The 22,482-nt window shown below is 39.9% G+C and overlaps 1 protein-coding gene across 2 annotated transcripts in view; it reads right to left on the reverse strand.

Moving 5' to 3' along the window:
* Nucleotides 1-1,536: 1,536 nt before the first annotated feature.
* Nucleotides 1,537-22,482, reverse strand: part of IMMP2L (inner mitochondrial membrane peptidase subunit 2) — an 816,543-nt gene continuing 795,597 nt past the window's right edge. The window contains exon 6 of one of the 2 annotated variants that reach the window (XM_069976139.1): nt 1,537-1,836. In XM_069976139.1, the coding sequence (XP_069832240.1) occupies nt 1,717-1,836 (120 nt within the window). In that variant the 3' untranslated portion in view covers nt 1,537-1,716. The remainder of the gene's footprint in view (nt 1,837-22,482) is intronic. The other variant, XM_069976146.1, reaches the window with a different exon arrangement.

A 22,482-nucleotide genomic window follows, 5' to 3' on the forward strand; every position in this document is an offset into this window, starting at 1 on the left:
ACAGTAACTTCTGATGTTGGTTTTTAATGTAGCTGAACAAGCTTTCGTATTAACCATAGGTGCAGTCATTTCTGTCCTCCAGGCTTGTGCATTCTCTGTACTATGCTGCTTGCACCAGGAAGATGACAGAAGAGACACTCAGCTGCTGGGAGAGCTTCAGGTGAATGACAAGCTGCAGGGACATCTGGCGCAGCCAGTGTCTCCGTAACATGCTGCCAGTGTCAGGAAGGTGAGAAAAGAGACGCGTGGCTGCCGTTAGAGGAGCTGCTGGGATCAGGTGACAGGTGAGCTCATGGCTTATATTTTTTGTTTCCTGTGGGAGGAGGGGGTTGCGGGGCAGGCATGGGCGCTAATAGCGATCATCACATACAGCGGGGATCGGGCCCTTTTTTTTTAGCTCCTACCACTGTATGCGGTGACCGATATCAGCATATAAGATGGCCAACGATTTTTCAGCAGATTTTCCAGGGTTCAAAAGTCATCTAATACACTGGAAAATATTATATATATATATATATATATATATATATATATATATATTATATCATGTGTCAGTCATTTGTGCAGACATATATTAAACAAATTGGTTTACAATGCATAATTCATAGGTTGTGTGCAGCAAAAAGGGATATAGCACACACACTTCCTACACTACTGCTGCAAGATACACTGAACAACATATATACTAATCTTGGTGGTGTCATTGCTGTGTACATGCAGATGATTTTTGTTTAAATGTGTGTATGCTATTATTATCCATATTTTAGGTTTGTGAAGACCAACTTTTATATAGTCCAAATGAATGTGAAAAAGAAATCTGGCTCCAACAGATGCATTAAGTAAGAGTTTACTCCAAAAATAGAAAAACATGTTTAAAAACACATGGATATCCACGGAAAAAACAATGGGGGAGATTTATAAAAGGATGTAAAACTTAGACTGGTGCAAGCTGCCCACAGCAACCAATCACAGCTCCTCTTTCCTTTTAACAGAGCTGAAAGCTGAGCTGTGATTGGTTGCTGTGGGCAGTTTGCACCAGTCTAAATTTTACACCCTTTGATAAATCTCCCCCAATGTGTTTCAGAGCATTAGCTTGTTAATCACATGATTAATAAGCTGATGCTCTGAAATGTATAGTTTTTTCCGGATTTCTTTTTCACTTCATTTGGATTGTTCAGTGGATGGGATTCGGCCCGCTTACATCCGTGCTTCACCGAGGGTTATACAACAAGCATCACTAGCAAGGGTGAGCTGTTTTTTTTTTTTATATTGGACAATTTTTTATATACCCAACAAAATAATAATGAAAGGAAATTCTCTCTTTCTAAATGCACTTTTCTGAGTAAAAAAAAAAAATTTAGTTATTTCAATAATTGGTTTTATATTTGGGAGCTGTCTCATTTGCCATGTCTGTAGTATTTTAGGGACAACCTTTTTTATTCAATGAAACAAATTTTTTTATTTATTTATTTTTGGAACAGGAATTTTATGACATTTACAGAAAAAATGGACATCTTGAATCACCAAAATAATACACTTTAAAGATTTGTGGTATTTTATTGAATCAGGATAAAATTATATAATTCAGAAGCCTCTCAAGGGTGTAGTATAATAATATCCAAAAATAACATTGACATGAAGTATAGACTGAATTAATGTGCCAAGTCAATTTTAGCAATATGTAAAAAATATATATAAAATAATATATAATTGAGATCATTCTTTGTCAATCAGTATTGGCTTGCGCTCCTGAGGCATTAGCGGAGTAAGTTTTTGCCAGCGGCTAGGAGGCCACAGAATATGAGTTGCATGAGCATGAAGAAGTCCAAGTGAAACCTGTGAAAACAATTAAAATTAAGTTAGTAAATTACATTTTTTTTTCAGTTCCATTAAGATCAACTGTTAGGCTGGTTAGTTTTTGGCTGTTTGATGGCCGCCTTGATAATTGTTTTTAACAGCCTGAAAATATAATTCATTTTAAATTGTCTGTAAGAAAATTAGATCCTTATTTCTCTTCCAATTGTGTAAAAATGGAGAACAGAACTGACACCTATAAGGTGTTTTTTTTTTGTTTTTGTTTTCTTTCAAGGGGGGGGGGCTGCCCCCACAGATTTTTGAGCCAAAGCCAGAAATGAACCCAGTAGGAAGGAGCACAGAGAAAAAAGACAAATTTGGTCAGCTCTCCTAGAACACCATTCACACTATGCAGGAGCACGTTGCTATGGCTGAAATGGCAAACACACAAAAACAGAGAAAAATGCAACAGCTCACCGCAATGGCAAGATGCAGACCAATGATAGGCATGAAAATAGTTAAAAGCAGCCCCTCCCAACTGCAAAAAAAAATTCCACAAAAATAATGAGGCTCTTGGTTACCATTTGCAAATGCTGTAAACTACCCCACCACGTTAAGGTGGCCTCATACCGGGGCAGTCCTACACTGTACTATGGCCTCTCCATGGCATGAAATATGCCTATGCTCTGGGCATATAAGATCTATCTTATACTGGCAAAAGTAATTACACCTGGGTGGGATAGGTGGAGTGCACGACCAAGTAAAGCAGCCACTCCCCCCATCTGGAACACAGAAAAAAAAAGACAAATTTGGTCAGCTCTCCTAGAACAGCATTCACACTAGGCAGGAGCATGTTGCTATGGCTGAAATGGCAAACACACAAAGACACAGAAAAAATGCAACAGCTCACCGCAATGGCAAGATGCAGACCCACGATAGACATGAAAATAGTTAAAAGCAGTACCCCCCAACTTCAAAAAAAAAATTCCCACAAAATAATGAGGCTTTTGGTTACCATTTGCAAATGGTGTAAACTTCAATGATGGGTCTGCATCTTGCCATTGCGTGAGCTGTTGCCTTTTTCTGTGTTTTTGTGTGTTTGCCATTTCAGCCATAGAAACGTGCTCCTGCCTAGTGTAAATGGTGTTCTAGGAGAAAAAAAATTTCTGTGTTCCAGATGGGGGGAGTGGCTACCTTTACTTGGTCGTGCACTCCACCTATCCCACCCAGGTGGTGTAATTACTTTCGTATAAGATGGATCTTGCATGCCCAGAGCATATGCATATTTCATGCCATGGAAAGGCCATAGTACAGTGTAGGACTGCCCCGATATGAGGCCACCTTAACGTGGTGGGGTAGTTTACACCGTTTGCAAATAGTAACCAAGATCAGGGGCCCTGATCACTAGAGATGAGCGAACATTTCAAAAGTTCGCTCCGACCGGACTTGCGGATTTTTTCGGAAAGTTGGGTTCGCCCGAATTTCGGATTTCTTCGGATTTCATAGTTTAAAGCATCTATATTATATGGGGATAGTGTATTTGGTTGAATTTAGGGCTCTACATGTCAGTAACATCATTAACTTTTCGATATCTCAAAGTCAATTTTTTTTTAGACTTCAATATTCACCATTACAGGGTCTCTGCAGGAAATTCACCATTACTGGGTCTATGCAGGAAAAAGGTCACAAATGCAGTGAAGGAGCAGCAGTAGTCATTGGAGGCCAGTGGAGGTCCAGCAATAGTCATTTGAGGCCAGTACCAGAGCAGCAGTAGTCAACATGGAGGACAGGCATCAGCAACAGTAGTCAACATGTAGGCTATGCAGGAGCAGCAGTAGCCAACATGGAGGACAGGCAGGAGCAGCAGTAGCCAACACAGAGACCAGTACAGGAGCAGCAGTAGTCAACATGGAGGCAAGGGCAGGCACACCAGTAGTCACACTATCAGAAGGGCCCAAGTATCGAAATGGTCTATATGTATAGCACTTTTTTAAAGACTTATATGCTATACACCTGCATCAGGTATTTTTGTCTCTCAGGATAGGACGGATGTGATATACACACTATCAGAAGTATAGGACTTGTATATCTGTAGAGCACGTTTTTGTTCCGTGCACCCTTTGCTGTCCTATGCCTAATCTATCTATCTTTCGCCCTCTTTATATTTATCTCTCAATCACTATATGTTTCTCCTCTCCCCTTTCCTAATCTTTCCTTTCCTTTCCTACAATATCTTCTCAGTAGTCTGTAGTACACAACAGCAGCAGCACCAGCAACAGCATTTTGATAATCATGAGCTGTGTGCACTGCAGCCAGTAACAACCTCCTTCCTCTCTCTGTGCCGACTGCGTGGTGCGGTCATGTGACCGCTTCTCTTAAAGCAATACCGACGTCACACAGGGGGTGGGCTAGTGCAAGATCCCTACTGATTGGATGTGTTCCGGGCATCATGGGAAAGCGCTTTTCCCGCCCGGAAAACTTCCTGCTTTCTAGAAAGCAAGAAAAAAAAAATCGGAGCGGATTTCCAAAAATCTGAGTCCATACCGGCCGAACCGTTTCGCTCAGCTCTACGATCGCATGTGCCGACAGGCGGGGATAAGCTCCTTACCTCCGTCCTGTCGTTTTGGCGATCCATGTATAGAGTCTGCTCTCAGGCAGGCTCTATACATAGATCGCCGATAACACTGATCTATGCTATGGCATAGCATAGATCAGTATATGCAATCTAATGATTGCATATTTTACAGTGATAAAATTGTAAAAAAAAAAAAAAAAGTGTAATAAAAAAGATCTATACAAGTATTAAAAAAACCCTTATAACCTCCCCCCCAATAAAAGTTTAAAAGACCCCCTTGCCCATTATGAAGGGTTTAATAGTGAAAACCGAGAAAGAACGGTGACAAAAGAAAAACTACAAATGTGTGAACTTCAAATAAAAAACAGCAAAAAAGAAGATTCCAGCACCCGAAAAGTCCATAATGAAATCTTTATTGTAACATCTCGAATAAAACCTGAAGATAGCTTGACAGTAGCTGACGCTAAGCTACGATTAAGATCTGTATAGATCGAAACGCGTCAGATACTGTCAAGCTATCTTCAGGTTTTATTGTTTTATTCAGATGTAACAATAAAGAATTCAATATTGACTTTCTGGGTGCTGGAATCTTCCTTTTTGCTGTTCTGGATTGGTGAAGCCCACACCTCCGTGCACCTGGTGAGGAGATATTGCATGCAGGTGCAGTGAGCCGAACTGCCTATACAAATAAAAACGTCCACTGTTTGCAAAAGACGTCCGAAAATAATGATCATGTTCATTATTTTGACGTCCGCTGCAAAAACGTCCATTATTCAATATGCCATGTGCATTGGACATCTGTCTTTCCATTGACTTCAACGCATTGTCATTGCAGTCAGTTAAATCTCAGCAAAAACAGACACTTTTAAATGTAAAAATCGGCCGCCTTTTCAATATTTTTGACATTGTGTGAACATAGCCAATACATGTATATTTTCTATACAATTAATCATTGTGCTGCCTATACAGTATAATGCATACTGAATTTGTGTTTATATGTTGTCAGGAACCGGACAGCAGGACAAGACAACACAGTGAGCCCTAAGCTCAGCCCCGCCCACTGTCCTCTACCTATTTGCCACAATCCGCCCTAAGATGGCGGCGAGCAACTGGGCGTCAGTCCCTGCACTGGCTAGGTGGGACACAAGGACAAGACAGACAGACAAAACACAATAAAGAATGGTCGACAGTCCGGGTCACAACAATCGGGCAGCAAAAGTACAAAATCACAATCCAAAGGCAAGGTCAAAAAACAGGCAGTATGGTCAGGGGCAGGCAGCAAGCAGGAAAGGTCAGAAATACAAAGCAGAGTCAGAATAAACAGAGCAAGAATAGCAAACACAGAACCAGGCAGAGAAAAGCTCAATATCCGGCAAAGATATCCCAGACTGAGGTAGTTATATAGGAGGCCAGGGTTCTGATCCAGAACATAATTGGACCATCCCCCTGAACTCCAAGCACAGACAGCTGAGAACAAAACAGATCCACTGGCAGGAAGACCTGTCAGTCACAGCAGAACCAAAACACAGATTAACCCTGACATGGCCAGACAGAACTCAGCAGGTAAAGTCGGGTGTGTCTCTCAAGGTGAGCAAATAACCAGTGTTCACACACTACAAAACAAAACACAGAAACAGAATGCAAGAAAATCAGCACCTTCTCGGCCGCACAGCATGAGCAGAGGGACGCATGACACTCCGCAAAGATACCATCCTGACATATGTATTGGGTATTCAGATATTAATGCTTTTATAAACTTGGATATTTAAAACCTATTTATTTAAAGCCTGTCTTTCTATATTGACTTTACCATATTTGGTGATCTCTACCTGGGAGATTAGTTCTGTAGAGCAAGGCAAAAAGCAGAATTGGAAGTCAAAGACCGTGTCACAAATTGCGCCGGACGTAGGTAGGGAACAGAACGAGACAGTGAGCCCTAACCACTAGAAACCACCTTCTGACCCTACCTACTTGCCTTAACTGCCCTAATTGGCAGTGGACAACCACGGTGTCAGTCCCTGTCCTACACCAGGTGATACACAAAACAAGACAGACGAAACAAACACAATAATGCAAAGTCTACGGTCCGGGACAGCAACGGCGGTCAGCGAGGTACAAAAACATAAGGCAGAAGAAGAGTCAGAGACAGGCAAGGAGGTCAGGGCAGGCAGCAGACAAAGCAGGTTGGAAGATCAAGCAATAGGTCAGGAAACAGAAGTAACAGAACCAGGAGAGCTGAAGCGCTTAGCTGAGTAACACTCAAAAGCCAGCAGGGAAATGAAGAGCCTGCTGCTTTTTTATCTGGAATCAGGGACTGGGTTCAGCACTTGATTGGATCAGCCCTGATCCCAGCACCTAGCTCAGCTGGACAGGCCTATAAGGAGTAACCCCTGCACTGCCAGAGTGTAACAGGCAATGCGGGTGTGGCTGGGAAACTAAGACAGCATTCAGACAGAACTGCAAACAAAAAACAACCAGAGGCTCAGCGCTTCCTCGGTCGCCCAGCACGGACCGAGGAGCGCAAAGTCACATTCCTGACAGCAACTTAAATGTATCCTTTTTTTTTTAATGCCGGAAAACAAAAGAAATACAGCCTTTATATTCAGGCAAAACACAAAGTAAACCCTGCTCATCTGAACACCAACTATACTGCTTTTGACAGCCTCTAACAATCAAGTGCAGATTCAATGCATCAATGAAGTGCATATGTACTGCATTCATCTTTATAACCAATCATAGTATCGTTTATAGTAGTCCCCTAGGGGGGCTACAAAAATGTGTTAAAAAAAAATTAACAAAAAAGTTTAACCCCCAGATCAGAGCCCTGAACTGCCTCACTTTACGTAGTTATAGTGATGCAAAATTGTGTCCAAAATCCATAAAATTTTATATAAAAATTACTGAATTTTTTATCATTTTGAATATTTTGATAAATTTATTGCCAGCATTGTTATTCTCGTGAGATACTAAATATGTGTACTTTTTTCTTTTTTTACATTTTTCTTTTTCTTCATTTATTATTGCTTTGATCACAGCATCTATAGGGTTAACTACCACGATCCAAGCTCAGCTCGGGTCCCAACAGTAGCGACAAGTGCTCGGCTATTACTAACTTCCACCGACTGAACAGGCACAGCCTATGTCCAAATGCAAATTTGCTGATTTTTGGGTCACATCACATTTCAGAAAATAATAAAAAGTGATCAAAAAGTTGCATATATGCAAGCATCATACCGATAGAAAGTACAGATCATGGAACAAAAAAATATGCAACACAACAAAGAACAAAGTGTAGATAAAACAGGCTGCACCTCAAAATATAATGTACAAAATAACAATAAGTTTGTTTATACACAACCAACTAGTACAAACATTTAAAACCACTAAAAGCCACATGTAAATCAAGCACTGAGCCAGGTGCGGCTCATCGTGCAACCGTGCACCCCCCCCACCCCCAGGAAACCCCTGATGAAGTCTTAGGACAGAACGCGTGGGGATTCTTGTTCCCTGCACCCCCACTTGAGCTGTTCTCTGTTATGTGACTACGTACATTATACTGATTGTTTCTTATTATTTGTTTTGTTGCAGTGGCTACCATACATTACCTGCATTTTGTTCAGCATATATCCATTTGTATCAGCTTAGTCTTTACTCTATTGTATTTGTTCCATCTTTGGTATATATTATGATATGTGAATTTAATATTATTTTTTCTCAATAGACAGCTCTTGGTTATTCCATCCTTTTTCCTGGGGAGGTGCACAGTCGCACATGAAGCCGCACCTGGCTCGGTGCTTGATTTACATGTGGTTTTTAGTGGTTTTAAATGTTTGTACTAGTTGGTTGTGTATAAACAAACTTATTGTTATTTTGTACATTATATTTTGAGGTGCAGCCTGTTTTATCTACACTCTGTTCTTTGTTGCGTTGCATGTGTGTTGGAGTTTAGTGGCTAGCACTCAGTTAACAATATATTGGTGGTGCCCGCAGAGGATCTTCTTTGTCTACAGAACAAAAAAATATACACTACCGTTCAAAAGTTTAGGGTCAAATTGAAATGTCCTTATTTTTGAAGGAAAAGCGCTGCACTTTTCAATGAAGATAACTTTAAACTAGTCCTAACTTTAAAGAAATACAGTCTATACATTGCTAATGTGGTAAATGACTATTCTAGCTGCAAATGTGTCTTTTTTGGTGCAATATCTACATAGGTGTATAGAGGTCCATTTCCAGAAACTATCACTCCAGTGTTCTAAAGGTACAATGTGTTTGCTCATTGGCTCAGAAGGCTAATTGATGATTAGAAAACCCTTACGCAATCATGTTCACACATCTGAAAACAGTCTAGCTCGTTACAGAAGCTACAAAACTGATCTTCCTTTGAGCAGATTGTGTTTCTGGAGCATCACATTTGTGGGGTCAATTAAATGCTCAAAATGGGCAGAAAAAGAAAACTTTCATCTGAAACTCGACAGTCTATTCTTAGAAATGATGGCTATTCCATGCGAGAAATTGCTAAGAAATTGAAGATTTCCTACAACGGTGTGTACTACTCCCTTCAGAGGACAGCACAAACAGGCTCTAACCAGAGTAGAAAAAGAAGTGGGAGGCCACGTTGCACAACTAAGCAAGAAGATAAGCACATTAGAGTCTCTAGTTTGAGAAACAGACGCCTCACAGTTCCCCAACTGGCATCTTTATTAATTAGTACCTGCAAAACACCAGTTTCAACATCTACAGTGAAGAGGCGGCTGCGGGATTTTGGGCTTCAGGGCAGAGTGGCAAAGAAAAAGCCATATCGGAGACTGGCCAATAAAAGAAAAAGGTTAAGATGGGCAAAAGAACACAGACATTGGACAGAGGAAGACTGGAAAAAAGTGTTGTGGACGGATGAATCCAAGTTTGAGGTGTTTGGATCACAAAGAAGAACGTTTGTGAGCCTCAGAACAAATGAAAAGATGCTGGAAGAATGCCTGACGCCATCTGTTAAGCATTGTGGAGGTAATGTGATGGTCTGGGTTGCTTTGGTGTTGGTAAGGTGGGAGATTTGTACAGGGTAAAAGGGATTCTGAATAAGGAAAGCTATCACTCAATTTTGCAACGCCATGCCATACCCAGCGGACAGCGCTTGATTGGAGCCAATTTCATCCTACAACAGGACAATGACCCTAAACACACCTCCAAATTGTGCAAGAACTATTTACAGCAGAAGCAGGCAGCTGGTATTCTATTGGTAATGGAGTGGCCAGCGCAGTCACCAGATCTGAACCCCATTGAGCTGTTGTGGGAGCAGCTTGACCGTATGGTACGCCAGAAGTGCCCATCCAACCAATCCAACTTGTGGGAGCTTCTAGAAGTGTGGAGTGCAATTTCTCCAGCTTACCTCAACAGATTAATAGCTAGAATGCCAAAGGTGTGCAATGCTGTAATTGCTGCAAAAGGTGGATTCTTTCACGAAAGCAAAGTTTGATGTAAAAACAATATTATTTCAAATACAAATCATTATTTCTAACCTTGTCACTGTCTTGACTCTATTTTCTATTCATTTCACAATGTATGGTGGTGAAGAAGTGTGACTTTTCATGGAAAACACAAAATTGTTTGGGTGACCCCAAACTTTTGAACGGTAGTGTACTGTATCTCATACAGGCAAAAAATAAAAGTGTTATGAGTTTAAGAATAAAATAATTTTAAATACTTTTTTTTTAAGATTTTATAAAAAAAAAAAAGTTATATAAAATGGCTATGTTCCCACACAGTATTTTGGTCAGTATTTTGCAACCAAAACCAGTAGTGGATTAAATACACAGAAAGGCTATGTTCACACACTGTTTAAATTGAGTGGATGGACGCCATTTAATGGCAAACAGCCGCCATTTTGAAATAGCGGTAATAATTTGCCATTAAATGGTGGCCATCCAGTCATTTCAACAGTGTGTGAACATAGCCTTTCTGTGTTTTCAATCCACTCCTGGTTCTGGTTGAAAAATACTGACCAAAATACTGAGCAAAAATACTGTGTGTCAACATAGCCTATCATTGTTATCATTGGAACATAGATAACATGCCATTTTCACCACATGATGTAAACACGAAACCCACCTGAAATGTCAAAAATAGCTTTTATATTTAATTTCAACTCCTAAATAATTTAAGGAAATATGTAAGGAAAAAATAAGCCTGTCATTACAAAGTACAATCGGTGTAGCGGAAAATTAGAGCTAATTTTTTTTATTTTTTTCGTTTGTGAAAAAATGAAAACGCTATCTATGGTTTTTTAAACACGGGAAGTGCAAAAACGAAAACAGAATGTGACACAAAGGGGTTAATTGTATGATTGTGCAGTTATAACTTACAACAGAACAAAGTATTGTGCCCCAGTTTTCCATATTCACTTCCCTCCTGAAAGGATTGTTCCTACCCTAGTTCATTCCTTCTTTTACTACGTTTTTGCTATGCAACATTGATAATTATTGCAAGAAACATTTACAGTGGTACCTTGGTTTAAGAGTAACTTGGTTTAAGAGCGTTTTGGTTTAAGAGCTCACAGTTTTTCAAAATTGTGATTTGGTGTAAGTACATTGCTTTGGTTTAAGAGCTCCCTGTACTGGGTGGGACGGCGAGTGGGGGAGGGACATGGCCTGCATAGCAGGGTCTACAGCACTGTACTCTGACCCAGGGAGTCTCCCCTAGAGATGAGCGAACCTGCCGGATTTCTGGTTCGTACGAACCAGAAATCCGGCAGATTCGCTCATCTCTAAGTCTCCCCCCCCCTTCCAAATCATAGCAGATCCACTTCAGGCTGGGGCTTGCATCAGGGGACAGGACTCTTCATAGCTGTAACCCCTTTCTCCCCGGACAGAGAGTGCTGCTATACTGTGCCCACATATTCCCCGCTCATTCATTCATGCTCCCTGCAGTCTCTGCCAGCCCTTGTGTTTCCCATCCTCTCCATTACTGTACAGTAACTTATAATATGACATATTCTACTGTTTCTGAATGTTTGTTTCATCTATTTTACATATTTTTCAGAATAAGAAATCATTATTTTTGGGGTGTGGAACCAATTGCCTGCATTTCCATGATTTCTTATGGGAAAATTTGCTTTGGTTTAAGAGTGGATTTGGATTACAAGTGCAGTCCCAGAACAAATTCTGCTCTTAATCCAAGGCACCTCTGTATATCTATAAAAAGTTACCATCATAGCTATGCCACATGGCTCAAACCCAAAGAACAAATATGGGGTTTCATTACTATACTCTGTGTCTATCAGCTTAAAATAAATAAATAAAAAATCTGTACATTTATCATACAATTTAACATGATTTAATTTAACTACAAAGTTGTGTAAAGAATACAAGAAACATTAAACTGCAACATTTTGAGTAATATCTAACTTTTTAATCGGACTATTTAACATAGGAAAGTAAAGTATTGGAAATTGTTCATTCCTGCTTTTACTAGCTAACAGAACTCAGAATCAACAGATTTAAAAGCAATAATTTTCCTCAGCTTTTCTTTGCTTTTACAATATATACTGTGTCAATACTTTTAACCACATTTCACAAGCATTTTTGGGAAATAACTGTATGTGGCAACTTTTAGAAACATACTAACTTTTATAACACTGCTTGTTGAAATGAAAAGTGGTTTTGCCTTTAACTAAGACTATAAAGTGAATTCTTAATTTTGAAAAAGTATTGCTTTTAAAGCATACTTCTAGTAACACAGCTCACGCCAAGGAGTCAGTTTGCTAAAGCAACTGTGAGATGACCAGCGAGTTTCATGTTTGAACCCTATTCTAATTAATAGCACTCACTGGGCATTGTACAGTTGCACAGCGTATGACATTGCAGCACTGGAGGTATGTTTTAATTGTGCCTATTTTAACCTCTTCCTGACAGAGCCCATTGATGCACAGATGTCCGGATCAAATTAATGCAATGTTCCTCTCCGCCTTCTAAGAGCCATAGCGCTTTTACTTTTCCACCCACAGGGCTGGTTGGGGTGTCATTTTTTGCGCCGTGATCTCTAGTTTTTATTAATATCATATTGGTGTAACAGAAGAATTTAGATAGCTTTTTATTATTTTTTTTCTGATATATAATTTTTAAAAAGTCAGCAATTTTTGTGCCGCTCACCGTATGGGAACAGTAATGATATATTTTAATACATCGGACAATTCCACACGCTACCATATAAAATATGTTTTTTTTATTCTTAATTTTTTTTTTTTTTTTTTTAATGGGCAAGGGGGTATTTTAAACCTTTATTGGGAGAGGGGTTTATAAGGGGTTTTTAAAGGAGAAGTCCGGCCAAAATTAATTTTTGATATGTTGTTACTTATGAAAAGTTATACAAATTTCTAATGTACATTAATTATGGGAAATGTACATATACTGCTATTTCCCTTAATTTAGTAGATCAGGAAGTGTTAGAAATATCTCTGAAGAAGTGACGTCACGACCCAGGGTGTAATTCCTATGGAGAGTCCAGCAGGGGGCGCTCTCTATATAGAAGTCTATGGGACTTTATTGCTTCTATGGGTTTCTATGTAATGTAATGTAATGTAATGTAGTGTACAGTGCTTTATTGAATGAATACATCTATGGAATACTTTGGGGAGCAAGTGTCCTTGCTCCCCAAAGTATTGCATAAATGTATTCATTCAATACATTCAATACACAGTAAGCCCGCCGATCCGCCACATTCCCGCCGATCCGGACCATATACATTGAACTACAGCTCCCATCATCTGCTTCTAGTATGAACAGGTGATGGGAGCTGTAGTTGGGTAAGGGATATCACATGCCGCCGGGCGCAGGGGGGAGCCGCTCAGTACACAGGAGCGCTCCCCCCTCCTCCTCCTCCTTCCGTGATAACTTCCGCCTATACCAATGCTGACTCCCTGCCTGGCCGCCGCTCTCCGCTCACATATACCGGCTCCCGGCATCAGCGCGGACACCAGGATGCATCGGGAGCCGGTATGTATGGGGGGGAGAGCGGAGAGCGGCGGCCAGGCAGGGACTCAGCATTGGTATAGGCGGAAGTTATCACGGAAGGAGGAGGAGGAGGGGGGAGCGCTCCTGTGTACTGAGCGGCTCCCCCCTGCGCCCGGCGGCATGTCATATCCATTACCCAGCTACAGCTCCCATCACCTGTTCATACTATAAGCAGATGATGGGAGCTGTAGTTCAATGTATATGGTCCGGATCGGCGGGAATGCGGCGGATCAGCGTGTGGCGGATCGGCGGGAATGCGGCGGAAATTCGGCGGAAATGCGGCGGATCGGCGGGCTTACTGTGTATTGAATGTATTGAATGAATACATTTATGCAATACTTTGGGGAGCAAGGACACTTGCTCCCCAAAGTATTCCATAGATGTATTCATTCAATAAAGCACTGTACACTACATTACATTACATTACATAGAAACCCATAGAAACAATAAAGTCCCATAGACTTCTATATAGAAAGCGCCCCCTGCTGGACACTCCATAGGAATTACACCCTGGGTCGTGACGTCACTTCTTTAGAGATATTTCTAACACTTCCTGATCTACTAAATTAAGGGAAATAGCTCTATATGTGCATTTCCCATAATTAATGTACATTAGAAATTTGTATAACTTTTCATAAGTAACAACATATCAAAAATTAATTTTGGCCGGACTTCTCCTTTAATACTTTCAAAACTTTTTTCTTACACTTTTTTTTACACTTTTATTTTACAGTAAAATATGTAATCATTAGATTGAATGTACTGATCTATGCTATCATATCAGAAAAAAAGTACTGGAGTGCCGTATAATTACATACGATATTGTTTGTGTTGCCTTATGTTTCAAACAAAGAAGAAAGGTAGACTCACGTTTCAGTTGCTTGATACTGTTCGTTTATTTCAAACGTTTCCGCATGGTGGATCCATGCTGGTAGCTAGTGGGCTCTCAGGTGTGCATAGGACGGAGTGGGCGTTCCTACTGCCGTGACGCGACGTTTCGGGGCGGACCCCTTACTCATGCATGAGTAAGGGGTCCGCCCCGAAACGTCGCGTCACGGCAGTAGGAACGCCCACTCCGTCCTATGCACACCTGAGAGCCCACTAGCTACCAGCATGGATCCACCATGCGGAAACGTTTGAAATAAACGAACAGTATCAAGCAACTGAAACGTGAGTCTACCTTTCTTCTTTGTTTGAAACATAAGGCAACACAAACAATATCGTATGTAATTATACGGCACTCCAGTACTTTTTTTCTGATATGACTGCATGTGAACGGGCTAGTGGCAGCCCTGATATCTGAGAGTGCACATCACCGGGGCTGATCAGTTATATATACAAGGCACTTGAATTTCAGTTCACACGAGACACTTTTTGTATTTTTGATACTGATCTATGCTATGCCATAGCATAGCATAGATCAGTGTTATCGGCAATCTATGCATAGAGCCTGCCTGAGAGCAGACTCAATGCATGGATGGCCGATCTGAAAGGACGGAGGTAAGTGACTTACCCCGGCCCGTCAGTACAAGCGATCGGTCACTGTCCTGTCAGTGAGTACCTTAAATGCCGCAATCGCTATAGATCGCTGTGTTTAAGGGGTTAATGAGAGGCAGCTGCGGGATCGCAGCTGCTTCTCATTATCCTCAGATTTGGACACACTGATGTGGGCGGGACCACTCTTACTGCAGCGGTCCTGAACACATCAAAAGCCCCTTCAATCAGGATCGTATATGTACAGTCCTACTGCACTGGGTATGTGCAGTAGGAATGTTTACTGACGTGAAGGGGTAAATAGAGCATTATTTTTTAAATCTATGGGCTTCTCCATGCCTGATTTACCATGTAAATCATGGCGAAATTCCAGACTGCAGCATGGCAGCCTTTGATTAGCCAAATTTACTGAGACACGCTTCTCTCCTATCTGGTGTGGGACACCGTGACAAAGTTTTAGGTAAGACAGATGTACAGTTACACCACTCCCCCCCCCCCCCAGTGTGTCTACATCGGCAGCTTTTCCACTTTTAGGGTCTTAACAAAGTGATTGTCCAGGAACTCTGTATGTTATATCCACCGTTATTTCCACCACAGGAAATAATACTATGGCTGAATGTTACTGGTCTGTACAGGAGAAGTTGCCAAAAACAACATCCCTGCTCTGATATCACTTATATGACATGCACATAGATGTTCATTATAGACTCCCTGCTCTGTCTAACCATTGCACATAATGCTGTTCATACTGAGAGCTCACTCTTCCCTTTCAGGCAATTTCCCCTCTCTTTCTAAACTACAGAATAAAATAGCTAAAATTGAGCAGTGAGAATTTCCTTTGGTAAATCTCAACATGTGAACTACAAAGATAAATACAATAAAATATTTTGCACATGCTGTTTTACATTTTCCACTGAACATCAATGATCACTGGAATTTGACCAATCCCAGAGAGTTGCGATAATGATAGAAGCCCCCTTTATATCCTACGAATCCATCCCTTTCATTCCACAATAGAAACTTGTTTTTCAGAAAATAATTTGTAGGTATTATACCTGTCCCTGTAGTTCACAGTAAAGTGTTGCTCACTTGTTTTGTGTTTTATACATGCATTCTTTTCTGTTTTTCATTTTCTTATTGTATGTTTGAATAGCATACTGAATTTTATCACCAAGTTATTTATTAATAATATAGCATGTAAATTTGTGAAGTACAAAGCAAGTGTCAAACTATATAATACTGATATAATAATACTTCTTGGTTTTCTTACATCTTTGAAAAAAAATAGAAATGAAACAAAGATTACTGAATGGAAGTATAAAGAACACTCAGATGTAAGGAGGATACTGAGTACAAAGGAGGTAGAAACATTGGTGCAGCTAAAAATGGATGAAAACAAGCTTAATGGTGCGTTCACACGTACAGGATCTGCAACAGATCCGCAGCATATCTGCAGCAGATTTGATGATGCAGATTTGAAGTTGTGTTCAGTTATTTGCTGCGGATCTGTTGCGGATCCTGTATGTGTGAACGCACCCTTAAGCCTGTTTTCATCAATTTTTAGCTGCAGAAAATCCGCTGCGATACGGTGTGTGTGAAACTACCCTCAGGCTAGGTTCACACAGTATTTTTAGTCAGTATTTTGCAACTAAAACCAGGAGGCTATTGAAAACACAAAAAGGCTATGCTCACACACTGTTGAAATTGATTGGATGGCCGTCATTTAATGGCAAATATTTTTTAAATTTAAAAAAACTACCATACATTTTTACTCAATTGTACAGCGGTACTATGGTATTATTTTACAGTGTGAGAACTGTAAAAACAGTGTAATAAACTAATTTATTAGTTGTCTGCCTCCAACATACCAAGATCTATTTGTATCAGTGTTTTGTTCTCTTTTCTATTTATTACATTACACAGTTTAAAATAATTTATATAAAAAAACAATTTAATATATTATTGTGACATCCATCTACAAGGCCATTAAAAATATAGTTTCTGCCAGGTGTGACTAGTTAGCAGGCTGAGGACTGCTCTGATGTATATGACATTTACAAAATTAGTTTTCAGGCCATAAAAGTAACGCTCATAATGATTACTCATATGGCTGGAAACAGTGCTGAGGGCTGTATACCAACTTATTGATATATGCTTTTCTAGTGATTGTTTCCCTTTAAGATGGTATGGAAAGGGCTCAGGAGTCCATACCCAACAGCTGTTGGCTGCATTGAGTAGCTATAACCCCAGTGAGAAACTGCCACACAGTAAGTCCGATGCTAACAATAGAACGTTTAAGTGAAAGGAGCTCAGCTTTCCCCCCAGTTTTCCCTGACTTTAAGAGGTCAATTACTTACCTCCATGCAGTCTGATTGTCGAGTGCAGATTATTATTTTTAATGCGCCCTTAATTCCAGAGTTCTAGATATCACTGTTCAATGCTATACAATGGCATACCATTGATCAGTGTAAGAAATCTATTGATTGAATGTAATAGTTCCCTAGGGGGATTTACAAAGTGTAAAAAAGTAAATAAGAATGTTTTTACAAAAATATTCCCCCAATAAAATTTTAAATCACTTTATTACTTTATTTCAAATAAAACGTGTAACATTAAATAAATAAAATATAACAATATTGTTTCCCGCAAAATAATAAAAAAAATCCTATTTACACAGATATGATAGCATAAAAATGTAACACAAACAATTACACCCCAAAAAGGTAGGTAAAAAAAAATAAAAGTGCTGTGGCTCTTAGAAGGCAGGAAGGAAAAAAAGAAAACGCAAAAATAAAAATTGTCTCAAAATCCATTGTGTCCTTATGAGATTAACCAAAATTTTTCTTGTTCTACGGCTAAACAATAGTTACTTTAAAAAACAGTTGTAAAGAGGCTACACACATTAGATTATCATCACACATTTTTTTTTTTTTTTTAAATACTGCATTATATTTCCTAATGGCTTGAACATTCTCCTTTTCTCAGATATAATTGTCACAGTTATACTTAATACAAAATTATAGCTAAAGAAGATCTTCAAGCAGTCATTTTATCTAAATTTCTTCAATTGAGTGTATTTCTTTGTTGAATTGCACTTCATTAATTGCAGATGATGAATTGAGTCCCCAGAGATTGATTTCTATGCTTGGACATTCATTGAACCTTTTTCATAATCTTGTTGAAGAAAAGGCTGCAAGCAATTAATTCCTTTTTATTTATTTTCGTCCATAAAACTAGTGCCAGGCCTTTTTTCAGGCCACACAATAAATTATTAAAATCCAGCTTACGCTGAAGTGTTTTCTCTTGAAGTAGTTGTAGTAGTCATATTTTTTTTCCATTGCCAGGCTATATTTTTTGAGTTACAAGCAAAGCAACGTATAATTAAATCAATTGAATTGTGTCAATTAAAGAGGACCTTTGACCTCTATTGACCTGTGCTTTAGTAAACACTTGCATTCCCTGTTTAAAAATGATTCTTTTCCTGTGTTGTGCTGTGTGTTTTCATGTTATTGCTCTTGATAATGTATTAATAAAAAAATAGCATTAGATAAATTAAGAAAAAAGATGATATCATTATTAAGAAGGCAGACAAAGGAAGAGGCATGGTCATTATTAGGGGTTATCGATTTGGTTCACCTAAATCCAAGCCCAAACTCAGTAAATCCAAGCCCAAACTTGTATTCAGACAGAACTAAAGCTTTTGCTGGAGGCCTTCAGGGGGTTAAAGGGAAACTCTGGAAAGCTAGATTTAAAAAATGCAAGGTTCTTACCCATTTTACCACTCTTCAGGTGGTTTTACAGTAATCCCACTCCTCTGATGCAGTCTTTCCTTCCTGCTCCATCTCTTTTCCTCTTCCTGTGCACTGCTTTCAGACTACATTTCTCAGTAGTGTTTTCGGTACATGCTCAGAATGTCCGTCCTGTTTATTCCACCCCATATCCCTGCCCCATCCAGGCACTCCTGCCCACACCCTGCCCCTCACCTTGCATAGCATCCCCACTTAAAGGGGTTGTTCAACTATAAGCATAAAAAAAGGAAAAACGCTGGTGTGTCTAAGGCTTATCTAAATATCCCTGCCATGTTTCGCTGCTATATGATCTTTTTTGTGGCTGCTGAGTAGCTGTTCCCTACCATCCATGTTCTCTTCACTTCCTGTTTCATATTGGTGTTTGCCTGTGAGGTCCAAAACTACTAAGGCCAGCATTCCTTGTGTGCACGCCAACCTACTAAGTAATGCTGAGTTTACACGTAACGATTATCGTGCGAATTTGAATGATAATTTTTTGCTCTTTCGTTTTTTTCCTCCTTGTGCTTAAAAGGCCATAGCATTTGCATTTTTTCACCTAGAACCCCACCTGAGCCCTTATTAATTGTACCTTGCAATGACAGGCTGAATTTTTTCATAAAGTACAATGCATAACCAGAAAAAAAATAAATGTGTGGTGAAATTGAAAACAAAAACAACGCATTTTGTTTTTACGCCGTTCGCCCTCGGGTAAAACTGTCTTGTTATATATGTTCCTCAAGTCGTAACATATGTAACATATGTAACATGTATAACTTTTCTTTTATCTGATGACTTGTAAAAAATTCAAACCATTGTTAACAAATATACGTTCCTTAAAATTGCTCTATTACCAGGCTTATAGCGCTTTTATCCTTTGGTCTATGGGGCTGTGGGGAGGTGTCATTTTTTGCGCCATGATGCGTTCTTTCTATCGGTACCTTGACTGCGCATATGCGACTTTTTGATAGCTTTTCATAACAATTTTTCTGGATTTGCGATCAAAAATGCGCAATTTTCCACTTTGGGATTTTTTTACGCTTACGTCGTTTACCGTACAAGATCAGGAATGTGATAAATTAATAGTTCGGGCGATTTCGCACGCGGCGATAACAAACATGTTTATTTATTTTTATTTATAACATGGGAAAAGGGGGGCGATTCAAATTTTTATTAGGGGAGGGGGCTTTTCATTAATATTGTCACTTTTTTTTTTTTTGCACAAATACTAGAAGCCTCCGTGGGGGCAGCCGGAAGCAATCGAGTGCGGAGCTAGGATCAGCCATTACGGCGCTGACCCCAGCCAGTAAAGGATGTGTGGATCGCTTCTCCACACTAGACACCAGGGAATTGGCTGCAAAAAGAATTCAGATGCAGCTGTCAACTTTGACTGTGATCCCAGGCTACATGCCACACCCAGTACCGCAGCGGTTCAGAGCGGGGTCGCTAAGTAGCCAGAAATGGTCTTAAAAAGAGGGGAGATCTCAATATTTCTTTTATAGCTGGATTCACACTACATTTTTGGAATCCGTTTAGTAGTGGCCAACCACTACACCAGTGTGACTCCACTGGTGTAGTGGTTGGCCAAATTACAGCCCTGCCTGTTGATGGCTTGTTGTGACGCTAGTGCCGATTGGGCACACAGGAATTCTGGCACACCTGGTTTTAGTTTAGGTGGGCTAGCTACGCCTTGTCCCCTGTGATCTGTGACCTGCCGGGCTGTTTGGGAGTCCCTTGGGCAATTATCACGGTGGTCCGGAGTGGAGTAGTGACCCACCTGGAGTATTGGCACTGCCACCCACAGAAAGGGGAGATTACCCAAGTAAAGCATGATTGCTGTGTTGGTGCTTGGTGAAGAACCACAGAGTCCCATTAGAAAAACTATAATCTTGTTTACTGTGAAGATACTTGATACAAGTAGCAGATAATACAGCTTTGCCTTGATACAGTACTTTATACTTGATAGGCCAGATCTGTTCTGAGAGTGGAAGAGGAGATACAGCTGTTCTGGTTGGATTGCATGCTGAAAGGTAGAAAGTTCAAAAGTACAGTGTCCATATTAGGACATAGTCAGAAGTCAAAGTCAAGAATCATTTTGACACAAAAGTGACTACTGACTCTGACTACTCACTCTGACTACTGACTCTGATTACTGACTGTGATTACTGACTCTGATTACTGACTCTGATTACTGACTACTGACTGTGATTACTGACTCTGATGACTGACTCTGATGACTGACTCTGACTACTCACTCTGATTACTGACTCTGATTACTGACTACTGACTCTGATTACTGACTCTGACTACTCACTCTGATTACTGACTCTGACTACTGACTCTGACTACTGATTCTGATTACTGACTCTGATTACTGACTCTGACTAATGACTCTGATTACTGACTCTGATTACTGACTACTGACTCTGATTACTGACTGATTACTGACTCTGATTACTGACTGATTACTGACTCTGACTACTCACTCTGATTACTGACGCAGATTACTGACTACTGACTCTGATTACTGACTCTGACTTCTGACTACTCACTCTGATTACTGACTCTGACTACTGACTCTGACTACTGATTCTGATTACTGACTCTGATTACTGACTCTGACTAATGACTCTGATTACTGACTCTGACTTCTGACTACTCACTCTGATTACTGACTCTGACTACTGACTCTGACTACTGATTCTGATTACTGACTCTGATTACTGACTCTGATTACTGACTCTGACTAATGACTCTGATTACTGACTCTGACTTCTGACTAATCACTCTGATTACTGACTACTGACTCTGATTACTGACTCTGATTACTGACTACTTACTCTGATTACTGACTCTGATTACTGACTACTCACTCTGATTACTGACTCTGACTACTCACTCTGATTACTGACTCTGATTATTGACTACTGACTCTGATAACTGACTCTGACTACTGACTCTGACTACTGATTACTTATACCTGACTTCTGATTAAATAATGTGTAATATCTGATCTGTGAAATGTCAGTAGTTAGTAGTCCCCATTCAGTTTTAGTTTCACTTTCACTTCAATTGCCAGGCAGCCCCTAGCTTGCAGTATTCAGGTAAGAAAATGAAGTGATATCTGATCTCTGACTCTGATCTCTGACTTAGTCAGGAGTGAGGAGTCAGTGTGATCTCAGCAGGAGGGGCGGGGCCTGGACCAGAAGGGAAGGAGTTGTGTTGACCTTACAAGTAGTGATGGGAAATCTAGTTCGTTTTGGTGATTAGTTCACTATGAACTAGTTCACTGACAAGATTAGTTCAAAAGATTAGTTCATTTAGTTCAGTATTTCACTGGATTCTGCTGAGAAGATATTGAACAGTTCTAGTTCATTACACAGAAGCTCCGGCTCCTAGGATGAGTTATAGTCTGTTAAAATGATCAGATATAGTTAATACATCTGATCATTATATAACAAACTTTTGTTAAAGGGGTACTCTGGAGAAAATAAATTCAAAAGTTATTTATTCAAGTTAGTAATTTCCTTTTTTTTCTTTTTTAAATATTCAAGCCTCCCAGTACTTATCAGCTGCAGTATGTCCCACAGAATGTCATGTTGCAAGGAGCTCTGTGTCAGACTGGGAAGATTACATGACTTCATGTGGGGCATACAGCAACTGATAAGTACTGGAAAGCTTACTTTTTTTTTTTAAATGTTTAACTTTCATCATTCTCCAGTTCTCTCACTTGTCAGAGCAATATCAGAAAGCTGAGCTGTGATTGGTTGCTATGGGGGCAAAGAAAATCTTCCTCTAAAACAGCCTGCTGATTCTCCAGTCATATCCTATG

This window comes from Dendropsophus ebraccatus, chromosome 1 (assembly GCF_027789765.1).
Source record: "Dendropsophus ebraccatus isolate aDenEbr1 chromosome 1, aDenEbr1.pat, whole genome shotgun sequence".
NCBI lineage: Eukaryota > Metazoa > Chordata > Amphibia > Anura > Hylidae > Dendropsophus > Dendropsophus ebraccatus.